General features: G+C 42.9%; 1 protein-coding gene across 8 annotated transcripts in view; it reads left to right on the top strand.

Moving 5' to 3' along the window:
• The first annotated feature begins 230 nt into the window (after nucleotides 1-230).
• C2H10orf67 (chromosome 2 C10orf67 homolog) overlaps nucleotides 231-23,283 on the top strand; it is a 147,770-nt gene continuing 124,717 nt past the window's right edge. For 5 of the 8 annotated variants that reach the window (XR_012157577.2, XR_012157579.2, XR_012157578.2 and 2 more), the window contains exons 1-4: nucleotides 3,217-3,481; nucleotides 8,379-8,499; nucleotides 12,645-12,788; nucleotides 13,737-13,811. Coding sequence is in view for 5 of the 8 variants with exons in the window: in XM_073334239.2 (XP_073190340.1) it covers nucleotides 3,381-3,481; nucleotides 8,379-8,499; nucleotides 12,645-12,788; nucleotides 13,737-13,811 (441 nt within the window). In the remaining 3 variants the exon portion in view is untranslated. Of the gene's footprint in view, nucleotides 606-3,213; nucleotides 3,482-8,378; nucleotides 8,500-12,644; nucleotides 12,789-13,736; nucleotides 13,812-23,283 lie in introns of those variants that run through there. The other 3 variants (XM_073334241.2, XM_073334238.2, XM_073334240.2) reach the window with 3 other exon arrangements.

The raw sequence follows: 23,283 nt of genomic DNA, 5'->3' as shown, positions 1-23,283 counted from the left end.
CTGATGTTGGTGGAGCTTGTGATGCTGGCAGAGCAGGTGCCAGCTCATGCCAAGGTCTCCATGTCTCAAATGAACATTGAGAGATACATAGCTGAAATCTGTCTGGATCACTTGTGGATTAATATTGATAGGACAGGTATTAGAATGATAAGAAAATGTCTGTTTTGAGTCTATTGAATGCTTGTGAGTTGCTGCATGCATTAATCTTTCTTGTAATATTTGTATTCCATCTGTATTTACATTACAGCTATAATGTAGTATTTGAGTGGGTGTAGTGTGAGCTTCTGGGTCTGTATGACTCACCATACAGGAGAGGGACATGTGACGAGCTGCTCTTCTACAAAAATTGTTATGCCGCTCCTGAAAAAGGAGTCCCATTGATATCAGACAGGCTAGGGTTGGATCTTACAGCTGAAAACTCCCTATATCTGGATTGAGGAATCATCAACAAAAAGACTAAAAACTCTGGTTTTTTTCCTATTCCCCAGGAAAGAGGAGTCATGCAAATGGACTCCTCCCATCATCTGAGAGCACGTGGCAGGAGGGGGATGCAAACCCCAAACAAAAGAAACTAAGGCTTTCTATGTTGCTGGGATTCTGGAGAGGTAAGGTGTTTCCTGAGTATAAGCAAGAGATCGTCTGCTGCTTAGTTTGGGTTAACCCTAAAGGACAAATAGAGCTTGTTGATTATAGATGCCTCTATTACCTATTAAAACCTAAAACTGCAACTCATTCATGTCTTTTTTGTTGTTGCTTGCTTTAACCCTGTAAATAACTATCTAGTTTCCTTTCCCTTTTAGTAAATCTTCATAAAGTTTATTATAGGATTTGCAACAAGCAATGTCTCTTGGTGTGAGATCGAAGGAGCAATTGACTGATCCTTCACGACTAAAAGTAACCTGAACATTGCTGTGAATATTGGTCTTGAAGGCCACCTATCACAGAGATGAACTCACCTGGGTGGCAAAACAGAGTGGAGTATCCAAGGGGACTTCGTCTGTGACTCTGTTTAAGGCTTTTAATATACCTGAGGAGTTTGCACTTGATGCAGTTGGTTAGTGAAATCTAAGAACTCACAACCAATTTGGGGTTTGTGCCCTGGTTTTTTTTAATAGTCTGCCCTTAGATTAGTACTTAAGCTCTGGCACCACCACTGCAAGTATTACAGTGCCAAGAGAAGAGGTAAGGGGGGCTCCCTGAAGACATATCTCAGTACTGGGAAGCACAGGTGCCGAGTCCATGGGTGCTTCAGGGCTGGGGAACCCATGGAGAAAATGGTGGATGCTTAGTACCCACTGGCAGCCCCCCTATCAGCACCTTCCCTTCCTCTCCAGTGCCTCTCGCCTGCCGTGATCAGCTGTTCCACCCCATGCAGGAGGCACTGGGTGGTAGGGGGAGCAGCAAGGGTGGGGCGTGCTCGGGGGGGTGGTGGAACGAGGCAGGAAGTGGTGGGGTGGGTGTAGGAAGAGGCAGAGTGGGGGTGGTGCCTTGGGATAAGGGGTGTAGTGGGGGCAGGGTCTGGGGCAGAGTTTGGTGGGAGCACCCACCGGGCATGTTAGAAAGTGGGTACCTATGCTGGGAAGTGTTCCAGTTCTAGGGTTGATACTTGCATAAATCTTGGTGTTGATGTCAGGACTGGTGTAACCATCTCTTGGGTCTTTTTTGCTGCTAGTGCCTTGGCGCTATCCATTGTCAATGCTGAGGACTTCAGGGGCTTCTCTCTGAGCTTTGAGTCCTCTCTGCAGGATGGTTGCACTGACTGTTCCATGCTGTGTTTGTGCTTGGTGTGGGAGTGCCCTTCTCTCTGTGTTCCGAGGTTGGCATGATTAGCATCAGGGATATTGGTTCTGGTCCCAATAGTCTAGGTGCCTTTTTGGCTTCTTCTCCCTGCTCAAACTGAGGTGCAGTGCCCAGTAGTTGGGGCACTTGACGAAGACAGTCTTATTGGTTCTGGGAGGGAGAGTGTATCTGCTCTTAGATCGGATGCTACGTTCATGGATTGCTCCAAGAGATGTATCTTGAGCCTCAAATCTTGGGATTTTTGATGCAGGAAGAAAATGAGTGGCAGAAGGAACACTAGTTGGGGATGTGACCCTCCCTGACACAGACCAGGCATCTGCAGTGTCCATCTATTCAGGGCATTTAGGCATCAAAAGAAGGACAGGATTTACACCCAGTGGGGTTCAAGTTCACCATAGTTAGCAGTTGGTCCAAACAGTCTCATCCCACTTGGTTTCTTTGTTGGGGGAGGGGGAATGTCTAAAAGTCTAATAAAAGTATTTAATGCAAAGAATTAAAGATGGTTTCTTCAACAAAACAGAGATCTGAAGTTCAGGAACAGGTCAGACACAGTCCAGATTCCATCTCCCTGTCACAAGTGATAAGTAGGAACTGAGGGAGGGTCAAGACCACGCCACCCTTTATGCACAGCTCTGCCAGCCGCTAGTATTCAAAACATTCTGAGCTTGTGTGCATTAGGTACATGCACACCTACAGTAGAATCCATATTGGCACATACTCGAAGCACTTATGTTACATACTTATTAGTACACTAAATTCCTTAATGAAGCTGGCAACCAAACTAAATATAGGATTAAGAAAACTGATTTAAAACCAAACCCCTCAAAAAACCACATACCCACACATCACAAGCACAATTATGTCAAATTTTTCTTTTTTATTTGATGCTTTGTTGCTGCACCCCATTACCAATTACAGCAAGGCCTCCTGCTCTTGAAGGAGAGAGGGCAGCTCTTCCTAGAACTTCCTAGACTGGTGGGTATCACAGGGTGAGAGGAGGATAGGTAGCAAAGTTGGTGGGAGGCAGAGCTGTAGTTAGTTGTAGGGTTGGCACTAGTAGAGGGAGGTTAGATGGGTGGAGTGCTCCTCGGAGGGAGGGCTGGCAGGTATGAAGAGGTCACTGGAAAGCGGAGGCAGATAGATGGGAGTGGTGTCACTGCAGGAGAAGGAGCTGGAATATGGTTGGTGTGGAAATATGTTGGCAGGTGTCCTGCGTGGCCTGATGTCACTGAGGTTAAACGGGAGGGCTGGTGGACGCGTGTGGGGTGGGGGTTATTGCGAGTGTCCCGGAGAGGGGTGGGGGAGTAACTCTGTGAGGTGAAGTGCGGGAATTTAGTAGCTAGAAGGGGGCTTCCATAGATTGCGTCCCCGCAGCGCACAGTCTGACTTCCTCAGACGCCCCTTCTCCACTCTCCCCTATTTGTCAGCGGAAGTGGCGTCACTTCTCCGTCCTCCAATTAATGATGTGTCCGGGAGGTGAGGCGGGGCGCTAGTTGCCATGGTATCGGACGCTTGACCCCTTTCTTGCGGCGCTCCCGGACCCTCTAGCGGAGACGCGGCCGGAGCCTCCGCGCCCAGCCATGAGCAGCATCTCGGTCGGGCGGAAGCTCAGCCTGTCTCCGCACATCCTAGAGCTCCTGGCGCTGCCCTGTTGCCTGGAGGAGCTGGAGGCCGACTGCCGGTAAGAGAATCCCGGGGCGGGGCTGGCACCTCGGTGGGGTGAACACGCAGACCTGGAGGGGGAAGTGCTGAGGGAGGCGGGGGAGCTGGGAGGGGTGGAGGTGGCGGGGCAGCTGAGTGAGGCGGGGGAGCTGGGAGGGGTGGAGGTGGCGGGGCAGCTGAGTGAGGCGGGGGAGCTGGGAGGGGAGGAGGTGGCGGGCAGCTGAGGGAGGCGGGGGAGCTGGGAGGGGTGGAGGTGGCGGGGCAGCTGAGGGAGGCGGGGGAGCTGGGAGGGGAGGAGGTGGCGGGGAGCTGAGGGAGGCGGGGGAGCTGGGAGGGGAGGAGGTGGCGGGGAGCTGAGGGAGGCGGGGGAGCTGGGAGGGGTGGAGGTGGCGGGGAGCTGAGGGAGGCGGGGGAGCTGGGAGGGGAGGAGGTGGCGGGCAGCTGAGGGAGGCGGGGGAGCTGGGAGGGGTGGAGGTGGCGGGGCAGCTGAGGGAGGCGGGGGAGCTGGGAGGGGAGGAGGTGGCGGGGAGCTGAGGGAGGCGGGGGAGCTGGGAGGGGAGGAGGTGGCGGGGAGCTGAGGGAGGCGGGGGAGCTGGGAGGGGTGGAGGTGGCGGGGCAGCTGAGTGAGGCGGGGGAGCTGGGAGGGGAGGAGGTGGCGGGCAGCTGAGGGAGGCGGGGGAGCTGGGAGGGGTGGAGGTGGCGGGGCAGCTGAGGGAGGCGGGGGAGCTGGGAGGGGAGGAGGTGGCGGGGAGCTGAGGGAGGCGGGGGAGCTGGGAGGGGAGGAGGTGGCGGGGAGCTGAGGGAGGCGGGGGAGCTGGGAGGGGTGGAGGTGGCGGGGCAGCTGAGGGAGGCGGGGGAGCTGGGAGGGGAGGAGGTGGCGGGCAGCTGAGGGAGGCGGGGGAGCTGGGAGGGGTGGAGGTGGCGGGGCAGCTGAGGGAGGCGGGGGAGCTGGGAGGGGTGGAGGTGGCGGGCAGCTGAGGGAGGCGGGGGAGCTGGGAGGGGTGGAGGTGGCGGGGCAGCTGAGGGAGGCGGGGGAGCTGGGAGGGGAGGAGGTGGCGGGGAGCTGAGGGAGGCGGGGGAGCTGGGAGGGGAGGAGGTAGCGGGGCAGCTGAAGGAGGCGGGGGAGCTGGGAGGGGAGGAGGTGGCGGGGCAGCTGAGGGAGGCGGGGGAGCTGGGAGGGGAGGAGGTGGCGGGGAGCTGAGGGAGGCGGGGGAGCTGGGAGGGGAGGAGGTGGCGGGGCAGCTGAGGGAGGCGGGGGAGCTGGGAGGGGAGGAGGTGGCGGGGCAGCTGAGGGAGGCGGGGGAGCTGGGAGGGGAGGAGGTGGCGGGGCAGCTGAGGGAGGCGGGGGAGCTGGGAGGGGTGGAGGTGGCGGGGCAGCTGAGGGAGGCGGGGGAGCTGGGAGGGGTGGAGGTGGCGGGGAGCTGAGGGAGGCGGGGGAGCTGGGAGGGGAGGAGGTGGCGGGGAGCTGAGGGAGGCGGGGGAGCTGGGAGGGGAGGAGGTGGGCGGGGTATCTGAGGGAGGCGGGGGAGCTGGTGAGTGAGTGGAGAGGACTTGGGGACCAACGAATGCCAGGGATACAGGAGGAGAACATCTGGCTCTTCATTGTGGTGGGAACAGTGTGAGCTGGTACCTTGTTTGGTGGAACTGCTGCCTGGCTGTACCTAGCCTTACTCCCTCCAACTGAGTAGAGGACGTAGGGCACCTTGACACTAGCAATATTTTTACTGTCTATGCTTAAAAAACAGTTGTGAAACTCTGAGAATTAGCATTAAAGGTTTTTTTATAACACAAGAACTGCTTGGTGGTGGTTGTTTTTTGTAATGCTCCTTTTTCCAAAGGCCTTTTTGAAGAGCTCCTTCAAGGTATGCACTAACTTGTTTCATGGGAGTTTCAAGCCAGAGGATTGTACGTCTGCTCTCGGTCGTTGTGAGAAATCCTTTCAAATTAAAAATACCAACTAGCTATTTGTAAGCAATACCAATTCACCCTCATAGACCTATTCTTCTAAAATGATGGCGGAAGATTAAATTATATTAAATCGCCCCTATGTACTGTTAATAATCCGAAAATAGCTTTTGAATCAGTCCTTGGCAGTACATGACCTTATTCTTACAACTCTGTTTCAAAATGCTTTATTTATATTTGTGTAAGATTTTAAAGATTACAAGGAGTTGTGCCTACTATTGCTTGACATCTGTTGTGCAATGTTCCTCAATGTAGCATTATTTTGGTATGACTAAAGACCTGTGTGTGAGATAAATACAATATCTTTTTTTTTCTCAAAGAAAATGAACATTTTAACCCTCCACTATCCCCATCCTTATGTTAGGATCCTTTTAAATGTCAAAAGATAAGTAGGATCTGACTCAGCAACAGTTAAAGAACATGTGTGATAGGATGTGTTGCCCAGTGATTCAGTAGGAAGCTGAGTATTTCCATCTGCCTCCAGCAGTGGCTAAAATAATAGTTTGTTTTTAGGAGACAAAAATCCTATAATATGCATCCAGCCACCTGAGTAGTGGTGCACATGGGAGTAGTGTGCATGATACTCTTTCACCATGCTTTAGTCCTGATTCTGAACCCCATTAAGATGCTAGTGGGCATTCTGCTGATGAGTTTGGTGCAGTCTTTCAAATATAAAACTGATATTTTAGCCGCTTATATCCTTGTTTATATATTGACCAGGACTAGTGACAAATCTGTTACTCTAAATTCTAGATGAGGGGATGAGTATGTCACTGAGAATCTGTTTATTTATCTAGGTTTATTGGAATTATAAGAAAAATGCCAGAAAGCAAAAAAGGGGTAATCAGCTGAACAAATAAAATTCAATTATTCACATCATTCATTTTTGTGTCACTTTAATACTTCAAGGTTATTGTGTTCTGTGCCTGTAAACAAAATGTTTTAAGGGTCACAAAATGGTTCTCTCTGAATGCTTTCAAACCTGTTCTGAGGCTCTTTCTTTATGAATTAGGTAATTTGAACATAGCCTTTTCTCTAATCTACACTGATCATCTTAAGCACCTTTCCAATTAAGGGATAGGTAGCTAAACCTAATCAATTTAAAACTAAAAATATTGTCACATCATAAAACTGGATATCTTATACAGAGTTTTGTGGTAGACTCTTGATCATAGCTTTTGCTTTTCAGCTTCTGTCCTCTGGGATGTTCCTGACTCCTGTGGACTACTTGACTACATATAACTCTGTCTGTTTTCCATTATCTCTCATGGAAATTGTTGAAGAACGGAAGTTTCTTCAACAGTCTATCAGACAAAGGACTTGCTACATTTCTAGCTAGAGCTTACTAGTCAAAACTTGGCATTTTCTTCTAATCATAGAATATTATTAAGATGACAATGAGTAGTCATTTTCTAAACTGTGGAAAATGAGACCCAGAAGGGTTAAGTGTCTTGTCTTGGGGTAGTCAGTGTCAAAGTCAGGATTAGAACTAGAATTCTTGACTCTCAGTCCCATGGGGAATATGAGACAGAGATATGAGTTGTCAGAGGCCAAATAATGAATCCGGGACAGAACTGGGATTAGCCCTAGAGTTTGTCTGTTGAACATATTAATAGTACTAGCCATGACCTTGGCACGTTATGGTTGGTGGGTCAAAGTGCCTGACAAGCTGACATTTGTAATCATAGCATTGTAAAGAGGATCTCATTTGGAACACTTTCTGGAAGAATGTTGTTCTATTACCCTTTATGAAGGAGAGAGAAAAGGTTCGATCCAAACCGCTTTCTGTTAGGTATTGCATGAATATGAGTAGACTTGGTCCTCTCCCTTAGAGTTTTAACTGACAGATTCTTTGTACTCAGGCTAGCAAATCTTCCTTCCCCAGCCCCTTAATATCTTTAAAGTGACTTGTCCGAAACTAACCTGGATGTTCAATTTGATTGTCCCTCAAGAATATAATTAGTTTTTTCCCTAGCATAATTAGCCACATGCACTGTTCCTGAAGAGTAGTTTGAGGCTCAACTGGCTAAATGGCACCAGGGGAGGGATTTAGCAAAGCAGTTGAGGCAGGCAAGTATAATCTACTTATGTCGTTCAGTGACATTTACAAGGAAATTGTTGGTTCATCCTCAGGTTGGACATAGGAATCAGTCAGTGCATCCAACAATATTTTGAAGTGTAGGTTGGCAGGTTGTGAACAAGGCAGCGATTACATTTCATGTGGCTAAACTGTTTTTGGCTTTCTTGGGATGCTTGACAACAGAATTTGTCCTAGCCTGTTGTCCCAATAATGTTGAAACATATTTTGACATTTTCAGAACAGAATATTTAGGAATTTTGTTTCAAAACAAGTTTGAGGTTTTTTTAAATATTCTAAATAAGATTTAAAATGCCAGAATTGGAATAAAACATCTAAACAAAACACTTTTGACCTGAAATGAATTTTTTTTTCAGAATTTTGTTTTGTGGGAAATCTCAACATTTTTGTTTTGTCCCAAAATAGAAAAATGATTTTCCCGGAAACAGAAAATCTAGTTCCCACACAACTCTAAAATTAAGTATGATCTCCTGAACTGTATGAAAAATTATTAGTGTTGTGTATAGAAGAATGGTCCTAAAATACATTCTTTCCTCTCTGCATTCTCTTTCTATAGCGTTTAAAATAACGTTAAGTTTGTTCTGAAGTTTTTGTCTGGATGTCTAATCAAAAACACTTTTCTTTATGAAACAAACATTAAAAGGGAAAACAGATTGTAAGTACACTTCTTACTCCATTCTCCCAAATGATACCCAATTGTTATCTTAGATAGGTAAGTAAAACAATAAGAAATATGTGCTTTGGAGGATCACTACTGTTTTGAATTTCAGTTCTTAAAGTTAAATTGCCTTAACTGACTACTTAATTTAGTAATCTTTCTTAAATGAAAAAAACTTTGGTTTTTTTTTTGTAGGCCTTCCATTTCAGATGACTTAAAAGTAGGCTATTTTATCACAGATCATGCCACTCAAACAGATATCAAAGAAATAGTAGAACTAAAGGAGCTGACTACTACTACACAAGCCCTAGTACAGGTAAGAGAGCTTCTTGGATATGTCTCAGGATATTCTTCACCATGTTGTAGGACAGATCTTCTGTCAAAGTCATCTTTACCTTTTATGTTGTTGAGGGGTGGGGGCCTAGTCTAACTTTTTTTTGGTCCTGTTATGGTGGTTTCATTTAAGCTTACATAAATCTCAGTTCTCCATTAAAATATGCCAATAACTCACATTTATATTAAATAGGAATAGCTGAATAAAAGTCTAGACAGTTTGTTTACCCTTATCAGAGTACATATTATATCTATGAGAAGATTGATCAAGCATATAAAAAAGGAAAAAGTTTATGGTGAGCAGAGAATGAACATAAGGGAAGACTTTTAGACTTAAATGGTAAACCTTTTATATTAACGCCCAGGACTCTAGAAGAGAAGTTTAGCACTGGAATAAATAGGCCCAGCTCCATTAATACTAGCTGTGAATTGGCTATGTATGTATATGCCAGAAAGTAGCTTGTGTAATACCCTTACTTTAAAAAGATTATGAATAAAACAATTATGTGATGAATTAAATAGGAATGTAATATTCAAATCAACTGGGTAGCGAAAGGTTTGTTGTAACTAAGGTCTTCTTTCACTTTACTACTCTGATTTTGGCAGAAGCACTGAGAGGCTTAAAAATAAAAGATTTGGATAAAAACGTTTACTATTGGATTAAAACAAGCCCATCTCTAACAAATTCATGTCTAACAAACCCATATTACAAAATAGTATGAGATATCACTATTTATTTTTTACATTTTTCATTCCTTTAAAATGCTACAAATGGAAAACTGAGGGAAGGAGATACTTTATAATTAAGGCTGCGAGTCTGTCATGGAAGTCATGGATTCTATGACTTTCCGGGACCTCCGTGCAGTGGCAGGTGCTGCTGGCCTGGGGTCCAGCCACCCTGAGGCTGCTGGGTCAGTCTCAGGCCATTGTGTGCACACACCCCCAGCAGCAGCAGTGGGGGTCTCTGGCTGCCGTGTCCTTCCTCCCCGCAAGCAGCAGCAGGGGTCCTGGGCTGTGCCCCACCGCCCGGCCCTCCAGCAGCAGACCGGGCCATGTGCTGCTGCCTCTCTCCCCCCACCCACCCCCAACAGCCGCGTGGGTCCCAGGCTGCCCACTGCCGCCCACCCCCCACCCAGAGCACCTGGGGCACTCCCGCCCCCAGAACACCCAAGTTTTAGTCAGGGGTATTTTTAGTGAAAGTCATAGACAGGTCATGGGCCATGAATTTTTGTTTACTGCCCATGACCTGTTTATGACTTTCACTAAAAATACCCATGACTAAAACATAGCCTTATTTATAATATAGTGCATTAACCTGCTGTGATTATTGCTGCAGACTATTGCACCAAATAGCTCGGTAAGTTTTAAAATGATTTTATATAATTATTAATCAGTGCTTTGCTCTTATTTTGATCGTCTGTTCATGTTTGATTGAAATCAACAATTTCTATCTTACATGAACTCTAAGGTGCATAGTATGTGACTGTCTTTATAATACCACTGCCACAACCTTTAGTTGTAACCCTCTTATTCTCCTGATTCTTCACTGGGTTCTTCCGTCATTCAAAATATTAAATTTTCTTATCAAGTAGTAGTGTTCTTTAGTCAGTCAACTGAATTATCACAATCATGCCTTCTTACAGTGCTTAAAATGTAAGAACATAAGAATGGCCATATTGGGTCAGATCAATGATCCATCTAGCCCATTATCCTGTCTTTTGACAGTGGCTGGCGCCAGGTGCTTCAGGGGATGAACAGGACAATTATCAAGGAGCGTAGAAGTTCTGTTACACTGTATTAAATACAAATGATTTGATACCTGAGTGTTTGCTCATTTTCAAAGGAGGTTCACATTAATTACTCGCTGTCATCCTTGGCTTTTGTGACTCTATTCTCTCTTAATTCTCCCAAATTTTGGACATTCCTTGAGAGTCTCGTTTAGTGGAACTTCCTTCTTTCCTTTCCTCTCTTTCTTTCTGTTCAAGCCCCTTAGGACTCCATTCTTGGCCCCCTCTTCCTTTCACTCTGTTTGTGTGACCTCAGCTGCCAGCTGGGCTTTGACTACCATCTTCATGCTAATGACTCACAAATACAACTCCCTACTCCAAATTTATCTCCTTTCATCCAAGCTAAACTCTTAGCCTGTCTTTCTGACATCTCCTAGTGTGTGTCCAGCTATCGAATGAAACATAACATGGCCAAAACTGAGCTCCTGATCTTTCCTCCAGAGCCCTCTCCACTCACTCCTTTCTCTTTCACATAAGACAACACCACTATATTCCCTGTTGTGCAAGCCCTTAATTTATTGGCTTTTGCTTTGACTCAGGCCTTTTCCTTTGATCCTTACAGTAGGGGGGCAGAAATGGGAGGGGGAGTGGGAGCTAGTGCTTCTGCAGTGGCAATATTGAAGGGGTAAAAAACATGCATGTGTGAAGGGGTCGGTGTGAGAGTGGGACCTGGAGGGGTTGAAGTGGCCACCTCAGTGCCTAGGATTGGGCTGGAGAGCAGGAAGGAGAAGCTGGGACCCCCTTCCCTGCCTGGAACTCGCTGCCCACTCCCATCCCCCACAGAGTCTCAGTATCTACCCTTAATCCCACTTCTATCCCTCTACCCCACCATTGACAGTGAGCTTTCACCTCCACCACTCCTCCCACACACATCCAGGCCACTTCTACATCTTACAGCTTCTTCTTGCACAGTATGTATAAGATCTGACTTTTCTTCCTGCCTATACTGACAACATTCTTTTCCAAGCGCTGATCATGTAGCACCTTGAGTACTGCAATCTCCTCCTCTCTGGCCTCTAAGTCTACAACCTCAGCCCTCTCAAGTCCATTCAGCTTGGCTCATTGCTCTGACTGTATCATCCCCCCATGCCCTTTAATTCCTTTTCATTGGATCCATAATGCTAATTTCTTGTCCTTACTTTCAAAACAGTTGACAATTTAGTCTTATCCTTCCTATACTCTAAATCCCTCCTCAAAACTCATCTCTGCCATAGGGCATGCAGAAAACTACAACCTAATATGTCTAAGCAGTGGCAAGTTTTGACCACAGCTATGAAATGGCTAAAAATGGCATACATCTTATTATATTTGTTACCCTGTCTCCCCCACCACCTATTGTGGCCTTCTCATTGTTTCATTCCCTTATTATAGCTTGTCTTTTAGACTGGAAGCAATTTGAGGCAGGAGCTGTTGTTTAATATGTTGTGCCTACCTACCACTATAGGACCCAGCCTGGCTGTGACTTTTAGGCACTATGACAAAATAAATGTTAATAATGTTGTATCTGCAGTTATACTAGTATAGGTAGGATATATGATTATCATTAGGTCCCAGATCCACAAAAAGACTTGCATTTCTAACTTAGGCGCCTAAGTCCAAAATTTAAGTGCTGCTGAGATCCTTAAAACCCCTGTTCAGCTGCTCTCTGACTCTGGAGGTGCCTAAAATTCCTGAGTGCCTAACTTTTTTTTTCTGTAAAAGTCCCAGGAGCCTACGTTTCTGCTCCAGGACATGCACCCAGATACCTGTCATTTCTAACCCTCAGTGCTATCCTCTAACAGGTGAAGGTAGGCATTGCCCTGCCTATCTTGCCAGTAGGCGTTCTCAGAGCACGCCTAATTCCACCCAAAGTGGCAGACGTATAACTTCACTATTATGAATCTGATTCTTCCATACCATGAGGTGCTTGCAGTATTGTTGATGCCAGTCTTCACTTTTTAACATCCCACAGTAATGATCATATGATGCAATGATCATATTCAAGATAAAGCATGTGACCGAGATTGTCAGTGGTGACATTGAGAATACAATACATAATTTGTTTTCATAACTGTTTATAATTTGTGTTTCACCCTACAGAGACAATTACAGTTTGCTTTATGTAACTAAGTTGTTTGGTTTTTGTCAGTAAGTTTTCTGATAGAGTATTTTGTAGTCCTCTGTTTAGAAGGATGCCAAGGTATTTCAGTCAACAAAATTGCCACTCATCCAATGTCTTACATAAACAGAATCATTAAAGCACAAATACTTTCTGATTAGTTTATTTTGTATCATCAGAGAAGATTATATAGAAAAAATGTCCTTTATAGTGTATATGTAATATCAGTCTTTACATTTTTAGTTCACTGACTCCATCCAGCAAGATTTTATGATCTATAAAAATGTCCTTCAAGCACGGTATGAGGAAAAAATACAAGAGCAAGCTTCAAATCTCTGTAGACAGATAAATGACAGACTGAGAGACATTGAAGCTTTTCATAAACAGGTACAGCGTAACCTATTTAAAATGTCAGTTTCTCATTCATCTACCGTCTATATTTGGGCAGATTATTGATATGCAATAGTATAAAATAAAATTAATCCACAAATATGTTGATTAATATGAATGTGGATTTCCATAGATTTGCATTTTAAAAAGTAGTGGGTAGTTATATGGAAAACATCTACATATAAACATTTGTAAAAATGTTTACAAAAACATCTTAAGCTTTAGTAACAAACATGCTAGAATAGTGAGAACTTTAAATTAAAAGGACATTAAAGTTGATAGGTCTAAGATTTAACCTACCTCTTTTTTTATGTGTTTATAAAGTCCAGGCAGTTCTTTATGTATTATCTTCCAAAATAAGTGCTTTAACACTCTTTTTGTTAACAAACCAAACTAATTGCCAATGTCCTAGTGCTCATGGAGAACCGTACAGTAACTGTCCAGTGCATGCTTATGAGTGGGAAGACAGCAGTAAAGGAAGGGGGTTTAGTTTTAAGCTTCCAAGATATCAGTATGAACAATAAATAATAAAACATATTTTAAATTGAGAAATTTATGGAGTTCCCTTTTTAAACATTTTCAGATTTACAGTCCTTGTACATATGTGCATATTTTTAAATATATTGGTTGCATTTCGAGTATTTCCTTTGGAAAGATTTAGTAGTCGTCGTTTCTTTTCAACAGCATGGAACCCATTTATATAGAAGTGTATACAGTACAATTATTTAGCCAAATGTGGAAATGAGAGATCCTTATACACCAGTGATATAAACAACAAAGGGACAGAAAAGTTTTATAGGGGCACTGGCTCATTAACTTTTTTTCCAGAACAGAGGATTTGGACAACATTTTGGTTTTTGTTCAGTGGAAAAACAATAAGAACTAATGTTTTTCTTAAAGTCCATTATAATTGTTTCAGTAACCCATTAAAAATTTGAATTGCAGAAAGAAGTCAAAATTCGACAAAGCTACCAACAGCAGCTATGTGATGCACTTGCTGTTCTCAGAGTAGATTATGAGGTGGGTTTTAACTATAATTATTTTTTCAGTATAACATTGATTTGAAGAGTGATATAACGTTATTTACAGGATGCAGCATTGTGAGTACAGGAGCATTGTCAAAGCTGAAAAAAATAGGATATGATAGAGCTGTTTGGTGAATTTGTCATATTAAGATTAAGCATTCCAAAAACAATATATTGAATAGAAATAGCAAAAATGAACATACTGTAAAAATATTTTAATAACTTTAAGCAACAACAATTAGTTCCTCTGCTACTGAAAAGCCTGACCTTGCATCGACTTCAGGGTACATAAGTAATACAGGATTGGGCCCAAATAGTTGCTTAGAGCTTAGTCCTGCAGGCTTCTGAGGATTGAAGAAAGAGGTCTGAGAAAATCAGCGTAGCCTCTTAAAGGATGGAATCTTTGGAAAACCAACTTTAGCTTTAATTCACAAAATGAATATATCTTAGTAATTGAAATTATTCACATCTTTAAAATATTGCATCTTCCAATAAAGAAAGTTCAGATTCTTCCATTTTTACAGCCTATTAAATTGGAATTGTAACCACAGATCAGAAAAGAAAAATCCACTCATATGACCAGCTCTTTTCCAATATTTTCTCTGATTATCACACTTGTATTATGTATGTGGTGCAGCAGGTAAAAGAAAAGCTTCTTGGTGCATTTTGCAGTGTAGTAGCTGTGTTGGTCCCAAAACATTACAGAGACAAGGTGAGTGAGGTAATATCTTTTATTTTGTCCTATTACTGCAGAGGTGTAACAGGCCACTTCACATTGAATGGTTTCTTACAAATATGTGTTAACTACTTGTGCTAAACAATGTATTCCACCTTGTATTTAATTATGATCTTCTGAGTACCTTTCCTAGACCTGAATAAGATTCTCTATAAAGTTAGAAAGCTTGTCTCTTTCACCAACAGAAGTTGCTCCAATAAAAGGTATTACCTCACCCATGTTGTCTCTTTTGGTGCATTTTGCAATTCCACTCTCAAACTGTCATTGCAGACAAAGTGGTGACTGACCATAAGTAACCTAAATCAGTGGTTCTTAAGCAGGGATATATGTACCTCTGGAGGTACGCAGAGATCTTCCAGGGGGTACATCAGCTCATCTAGATACTTTCCTCAAGGCTGACAAAGGAGGTGCTGTTGTCGTCATGAATAGGTCAGAATATGAACAAGAGGCTGCTCGGCAGCTCTCCAACACCACTTTCTACAAGCCATTACCCTCTGATCCCACTGAGAGTTACCAAAAGAAACTACAGCATTTGCTCAAGAAAATCACTGAAAAAGCACAAGATCAAATCTGCACAGACACACCCCTGGAACCTCGACCTGGGATATTCTATTTACTATCCAAGATCCATAAACCTGGAAATCCTGGGTGCCCCATCATCTCAGGCATTGGCACCCTGACAGCAGGATTGTCTGGCTATGTAGACTCCCTCCTCAGGCCCTACACTACCAGCACTCCCAGCTACCTTCGAGACACCACTGACTTCCTGAGGAAACTACAATCCATCGGTGATCTTCCTGATGACACCATCCTGGCCACCTGGCCATCAAATTCCAAAGGGAAATCTATGAAGAAAAATACTGATTTGCATTAACTTCTTACAGTGCCACCACTTAAAACACAACTGACCCATGCTTTGTTTCATCAAAGATTCTTGTGGCCATCATCTCTTTGAAACATATTTTCAGAGAGCACAACTGGTGGTACATCATATTAAGGATTTTTTTAAAAGAAATATTTAAGCACAGAGGTAAATATGTTCAAAATACAGATGTCCCTGACAGCAGGATTGTCTGGCTATGTAGACTCACTCCTCAGGCCCTACGCTACCAGCACTCCCAGCTACTTTCGAGACACCACTGACTTCCTGAGGAAACTACAATCCATCGGTGATCTTCCTGATGACACCATCCTGGCCACTATGGATGTAGAAGCCCTCTACACCAACATTCCTCACAAAGATGGACTACAAGCCGTCAAGAACACTATCCCCGATAATGTCACGGCTAACCTGGTGGCTGAACTTTGTGACTTTGTCCTTACCCATAACTATTTTACATTTGGGGACAATGTATATCTTCAAATCACCAGCACTGCTATGGGTATCCGCATGGCCCCACAGTATGCCAACATTTTTATGGCTGACTTAGAACAACGCTTCCTCAGCTCTTGTCCCCTAACGCCCCTACTCTACTTGCGCTATATTGATGACATCTTCATCTGGACCCATGGAAAAGAAGCCCTTGAGGAATTCCACCATGATTTCAACAATTTCCATCCCACCATCAACCTCAGCCTGGTCCAGTCCACACAAGAGATCCACTTTCTGGACACTACGGTGCTAATAAACGATGGTCACATAAACACCACCCTATACCGGAAACCTACTGACCGCTATTCCTACCTACATGCCTCCAGCTTTCACCCTGACCACACCACACGATCCATCGTCTACAGCCAAGCTCTGCGATACAACCGCATTTGCTCCAACCCCTCAGACAGAGACAAACACCTACAAGATCTCTATCAAGCATTCTTACAACTACAATACCAACTTGCGGAAGTGAAGAAACAGATTGATAGAGCCAGAAGAGTTCCCAGAAGTCTCCTACTACAGGACAGGCCTAACAAAGAAAATAACCGAACGCCACTAGCCGTCACCTTCAGCCCCCAACTAAAACCCCTCCAATGCATTAGCAAGGATCTACAACCTATCCTGAAGGATGACCCAACACTCTCACAAATCTTGGGAGACAGGCCAGTCCTTGCCTACAGACAGCCCCCTAACCTGAAGCAAATACTCACCAGCAACCACATACCACACAACAGAACCACTAACCCAGGAACCTATCCTTGCAACAAAGCCTGTTGCCAACTGTGCCCACATATCCATTCACGGGACACCATCACAGGGCCTAATAACATCAGCCACACTATCAAAGGCTCGTTCACCTGCACATCCACCAATGTGATATATGCCATCACGTGCCAACAATGCCCCTCTGCCATGTACGTTGGTCAAACTGGACAGTCTCTATGTAAAAGAATAAATGGACACAAATCAGATGTCAAGAATTAAAACATTCATAAACCAGTCGGAGAACACTTCAATCTCTCTGGTCACGCGATTACAGACATGAAAGTTGTGATATTACAACAAAAAAACTTCAAATCCAGACTCCAGCGAGAAACTGTTGAATTGGAATTAATTTGCAAATTGGTTACAATTAACTTAGGCTTGAGTAGAGACTCGGAGTGGCTAAGTCATTATGCAAAGGTAACCTATTTCCCCTTGTTTTTTCCTCCCCCCCTCCCCCCCAGACGTTCCTGTTAAACTCTGGATTTGTGCTGGAAATGGCCCACCTTGCTTATCATACACATTGTAAGGAGAGTGATCACTTTAGATAAGCTATTACCAGCAGGAGAGTGGGGTGGGAGGAGGTATTTTTTCATGCTTTGTATGTATATAAAAAGATCTTCTACACTTTCCATAGTATGCATCCGATGAAGTGAGCTGTAGCTCACGAAAGCTTATGCTCAAATAAATTGGTTAGTCTCTAAGGTGCCACAAGTACTCCTTTTCTTTTTGCGAATACAGACTAACACGGCTGTTACTCTGAAACCTGTCATAGTAAAATGTGAAAGTAAGCAATTTTTCAGTAATAGTGTACCGCAACGTTTTTGTATTTTTATGTCTGATTTTGTAAGCAAGTAGTTTTTAAGTGAGATGAAACTTGGGAGTATGCGGGACAAATCAAACTCCTGAAAGGGGTACAGTAATCTGGAAAGGTTGGGAGACATTGACCTAAATGACATTCTTCTGCCCTCTAGAGACTCTAGTTAAAGATCTAAGAGATCACACAACAATTCTCATTTCACAAATTTCTAGATGTCATTTTACCAGTAAGAATAATTCTTGCCAGGAAGTTATTGAACTTTGATTTGCAGATAAAAAAAAATTTAAATATGATTTTGCATCATTACAGAAAACAATGTCAGTATTTTCACATTCTTTTTTGATTGCTTTATTTCTGATGTGGGTAGAACACAGGATAATATTTTTAACTATAATTGTTTGTTTTATATATTAGTACATATTTATGCATAAAATAGCATAGTCAGGTGCAGGTGTATACTAGCAAGTGGATAGCAGCAAGTGTACAGCATAGCACAGGGAGCATCGTAGGAAACAGTAATGGAAAACAAGCTGGAAAATGCAAATTTTGGGAGATATTTAAAGGGGAGAAGGAAGAATGTATAGTTACAAGAGGATGAAGACTCTTCCAGGCACATAGAGGGACATGGAAAACTGTGCAGTTGCGAATGAAATCAAGTCATTTAGGAAGTGGAGCTTACAGAGCAGGACAGAGGAAGGTGAAGAGGAGGAAAGGAGAGCAGTCATAAAGAGAAGTGGAGATCCAGAATGCTGAGAATGAGGCATCTGAATATGATGTGAAAGAAGACATGAACTTGGGACATGATCCAAGTGGCAGGAGAAGATGATGTTTGCATCAATGGGTTGTATACCCTAAAGGGAAGCAAGGGGAGAATCAGGGATCCAGGAAGGAGGAAGCTATGTTAGTGGAATTTTTAGCAGCGGGAAAAAGCTAGCTGTTGAAGAGAGAGAAGTGACACAATTTAGCAACAGCCTGGATATTTTAAGGTGGAGTAGAGACAGAGACCATTCATGTCTCTTCTGCACCATTTCTGGACAATAACATGAAGTGCCATCTGAAAAATGAAACTGCTACAGAGTCAAGTACAAAATATTTTAAGTTTCTGAAAGAGTCACAAAATCCTCCCTAATGGTGATTTCAACATGGCAGTTGTAAGCAGTTCCAACCTTTCCTTCTAGAGGTGCTTGAAAAGAGGCATCTTCTTTAAAAGTACTATATTTTTATGGACTATGAATAGAGTTTTGAAGAAAAATCTCCATTTTGAAAAAGCCTCTAGTGAAATACACTCACAGCTATTCTTTGGGAATTGTTCCTTCTGAGAGAGCTTGTCCATAGCAATACTTAGTTTTCTGTGTGAAATCTTTCAGAGTAACAGCTGTGTTAGTCTGTATTCGCAAAAAGAAAAGGAGTACTTGTGGCACCTTAGAGACTAACCAATTTATTTGCGCATAAGCTTTCGTGAGCTACAGCTCACTTCATCGGATGCATACTGTGGAAACTACAGATGTTTTTATGCACACAAACCATGAAAAAATGGGTGTTTATCACTACAAAAGGTTTTCTCTCCCCCCACCCTACTCTCCTGCTGGTAATAGCTTATCTAAAGTGATCACTCTCCTTACAATGTGTATGATGATCAAGGTGGGCCATTTCCAGCACAAATCCAGGGTTTAACAAGAACGTCTGAGGAACAGTGGGGGAGGGGAGGAGGAATACACAAGGGGAAATAGGTTACCTTGCATAATGACTTAGCCACTCCGAGTCTCTATTCAAGCCTAAATTAATTGTATCCAATTTGCAAATTAATTCCAATTCAACAGTCTCTCCTTGGAGTCTGTTTTCGAAGTTCTTTTGTTGAAGGATAGTCACTTTGAGATCAGAAATCGAGTGACCAGAGAGATTGAAGTGTTCTCCGACTGGTTTTTGAATGTTATAATTCTTGACATCTGATTTGTGTCCATTTATTCTTTTACGCAGAGACTGTCCAATTTGCCCAATGTACATGGCAGAGGGGCATTGCTGGCACATGATGGCATATATCACATTGGTGGATGTGCAGGTGAACGAGCCTTTGATAGTGTGGCTGATGTTATTAGGCCCTGTGATGGTGTCCCGTGAATGGATATGTGGGCACAGTTGGCAACGGGCTTTGTTGCAAGGATAGGTTCCTGGGTTAGTGGTTCTGTTGTGCGGTATGTGGTTGCTGGTGAGTATTTGCTTCAGGTTAGGGGGCTGTCTGTAGGCAAGGACTGGCCTGTCTCCCAAGATTTGTGAGAGTGTTGGGTCATCCTTCAGGATAGGTTGTAGATCCTTGCTAATGCATTGGAGGGGTTTTAGTTGGGGGCTGAAGGTGACGGCTAGTGGTGTTCGGTTATTTTCTTTGTTAGGCCTGTCCTGTAGTAGGAGACTTCTGGGAACTCTTCTGGCTCTATCAATCTGTTTCTTCACTTCCGCAAGTTGGTATTGTAGTTGTAAGAATGCTTGATAGAGATCTTGTAGGTGTTTGTCTCTGTCTGAGGGGTTGGAGCAAATGCGGTTGTATCGCAGAGCTTGGCTGTAGACGATGGATCGTGTGGTGTGGTCAGGGTGAAAGCTGGAGGCATGTAGGTAGGAATAGCGGTCAGTAGGTTTCCGGTATAGGGTGGTGTTTATGTGACCATCGTTTATTAGCACCGTAGTGTCCAGAAAGTGGATCTCTTGTGTGGACTGGACCAGGCTGAGGTTGATGGTGGGATGGAAATGGTTGAAATCATGGTGGAATTCCTCAAGGGTTTCTTTTCCATGGGTCCAGATGAAGATGTCATCAATATAGCGCAAGTAGAGTAGGGGCGTTAGGGGACGAGAGCTGAGGAAGCGTTGTTCTAAGTGAGCCATAAAAATGTTGGCATACTGTGGGGCCATGCGGATACCCATAGCAGTGCTGCTGATTTGAAGATATACATTGTCCCCAAATGTAAAATAGTTATGGGTAAGGACAAAGTCACAAAGTTCAGCCACCAGGTTAGCCGTGACATTATCGGGGATAGTGTTCTTGACGGCTTGTAGTCCATCTTTGTGAGGAATGTTGGTGTAGAGGGCTTCTACATCCATAGTGGCCAGGATGGTGTCATCAGGAAGATCACCGATGGATTGTAGTTTCCTCAGGAAGTCAGTGGTGTCTCGAAAGTAGCTGGGAGTGCTGGTAGCGTAGGGCCTGAGGAGTGAGTCTACATAGCCAGACAATCCTGCTGTCAGGGACATCTGTATTTTGAACATATTTACCTCTGTGCTTAAATATTTCTTTTAAAAAAATCCTTAATATGATGTACCACCAGTTGTGCTCTCTGAAAATATGTTTCAAAGAGATGATGGCCACAAGAATCTTTGATGAAACAAAGCATGGGTCAGTTGTGTTTTAAGTGGTGGCACTGTAAGAAGTTAATGCAAATCAGTATTTTTCTTCATAGATTTCCCTTTGGAATTTGATGTCAAAGAGCAATTACTTACATTTAACTACCGCCTATTGGGTAATAATTAGGGCTGTCAAGCAATTAAAAAATAGAATCGTGATTAATTGCACTATTAAATGATAATACAATACAATTTAAATATTTTGGATGTTTTCTACATTTTTCAAATATATTAATTTCAATTATTATACAATACAAAGTGTACAATGCTCACTTTATATTTTTGATTACAAGAATTTGCACTGTAAAAAACAAAAGAAAGTATTTTTCAATTCAGCTAATACAAGTACTGTAGTGCAATCTTTTTATCATGAAAGTTGAACTTACAAATGTAGAATTATGGACAAAAAAACTGCATTCAAAAATAAAACAATGTAAAATTGTAGAGTCTGAAAGTCCACTCAGTCCTACTTTTTATTCAGTCAATCGCTCAGACAAACAAGTTTGTTTACAGTTGCAGGAGATAATGCTGCCTGCTTCTTGTTTACAATGTCACCTGAAAGTGAGAACAGGCATATTCTCATGGCACTGTTGTAGCCAGCGTCGCAAGATATTTATGTGCCAGATACGCTAAAGTTTCATGTCCCTTCATGCTTCAACCACCATTCCAGGGGACTTGCATCCATGCTGATGACGGGTTCTGCTCGATAACAATCCAAAGCAGTGTGGACCGAAGGATGTTCATTTCCATTATCTGAGTCAGATGCCACCAGCAGAATGTTGATTTTTTTTTCTTTTTGTTTTGGTGGTTTTGGTTCTGTAGTTTCCGCATTGGAGTGTTCCTCTTAAGATTTCTGAAAGCATGCTCCACACCTCGTCTCCCTCAGATTTTGGAAGGCACTTCAGATCCTTAAACCTTGGGTCCAGTGCTGTAACATATCTTTAGAAATCTCACATTGGCACCTTCTTTGCATTTTGTCAAATCTGCAGTGAAAGTGTTCTTAAAATGAACATGCTAGGTCATCATCCGAGACTGCTATAACATGAAATATATGGCAGAATATGGGTAAAACAGAACAGGGGACATACAATTCTCCCCCAAGAAGTTCAGTCACAAGTTTAATTAACACCTTTTTTTTAATGAGTGCCCTCAGCATAGAAGCACGTCCTCTGGAATGGTGGCCGAAGCAAGTAGGGGCACACGAATGTTTAGCATATCTGGCACATAAATACCTTGCAGTGCTGGCTACAAAAGTGCAAATGCCTGTTCTCGCTTTCTGGTGACGTTGTAAATAAGAAGAGGGCAGCATTATCTCCTGTAGCTGTAAACAAATTTGTTTGTCTTAGCGATTGGCTGAACAAGAAGTAGGACTTAGTGGACTTGTAGGCCCTGAAGTTTTACATTGTTTTGGTTTTGAGTGCAGTTATGTAACAAACCTCTACATTTGTAAATTGCACTTTCATGATAAAGAGATTGCACTACAGTACTTGTATGAGGTGAACTGAAAAATATTTCTTCTGTTTATCATTTTTACAGTGCAAATATTTGTAATAAAAATATATACTTTGATTTCAATTACAACACAAATACAATATAGATGAAAATGTAGAAAAACATCCACAATATTTAATAAATTTTTATTTAACAGTGTGATTAAAAAAATTAATCACAATCAGTTTTAATCACAATTAATTTTTGAGTTAATTGCATGAGTTAACTGTGATTAATTGACAACCCTAGAAATAATTTAATTGTCCCTCATGTTGTCATGTGACAATCCAGCATGTTAAAATGGTATTACACAGGCTATCAGAAAAGAAGCATGACAAGATTTTGTTAGCCATGAAGTATACAGAGGAAGTTCTCGCCATAGGACTGAGATTAAAATGAGCAAATGCACAGCTAACATGAGTTAGTGTCCCACTAAATGTTGGCCAACAGCTACCATTGAGCATTCTTCATAAAATGACATTTATTGCACAGTTAGCATTAAAAATAGTTGTACATTTAGAAGTTTTAAGTGCTGATTTCAATATTTGAATTATCAGTAACAATGGCAAAAATGTGATCCTATAATTTTAATTTCACAGGTTGTTAGCACTACCTTACTGATTTCCTTTAAAAATCCCCCCCACTCAACTTCAGAACAGGTTTAATTGGCACAACTAGGTTATTTTTGGAGTATTGCCAGAGCATCGATGCCTTTAAATCTTTGTTTTGGTGTCTGGGCATGTTCCATTTGCTGGTGGTGTCTTGAAAGAAAAACACACACATTATTTTGTAGTAATTATATTCTTAGTTCTTTTTATATTTAAACTTTAAAGCAAGAGAAATTACATTTCTGAGCAATTCTAGACAAAATTCAAACCTGTGGGATGTTATCA

This window comes from Lepidochelys kempii, chromosome 2 (genome assembly GCF_965140285.1).
Source record: "Lepidochelys kempii isolate rLepKem1 chromosome 2, rLepKem1.hap1, whole genome shotgun sequence".
Lineage (NCBI taxonomy): Eukaryota > Metazoa > Chordata > Testudines > Cheloniidae > Lepidochelys > Lepidochelys kempii.
This window is presented reverse-complemented; position numbering and strand designations above follow the sequence as displayed.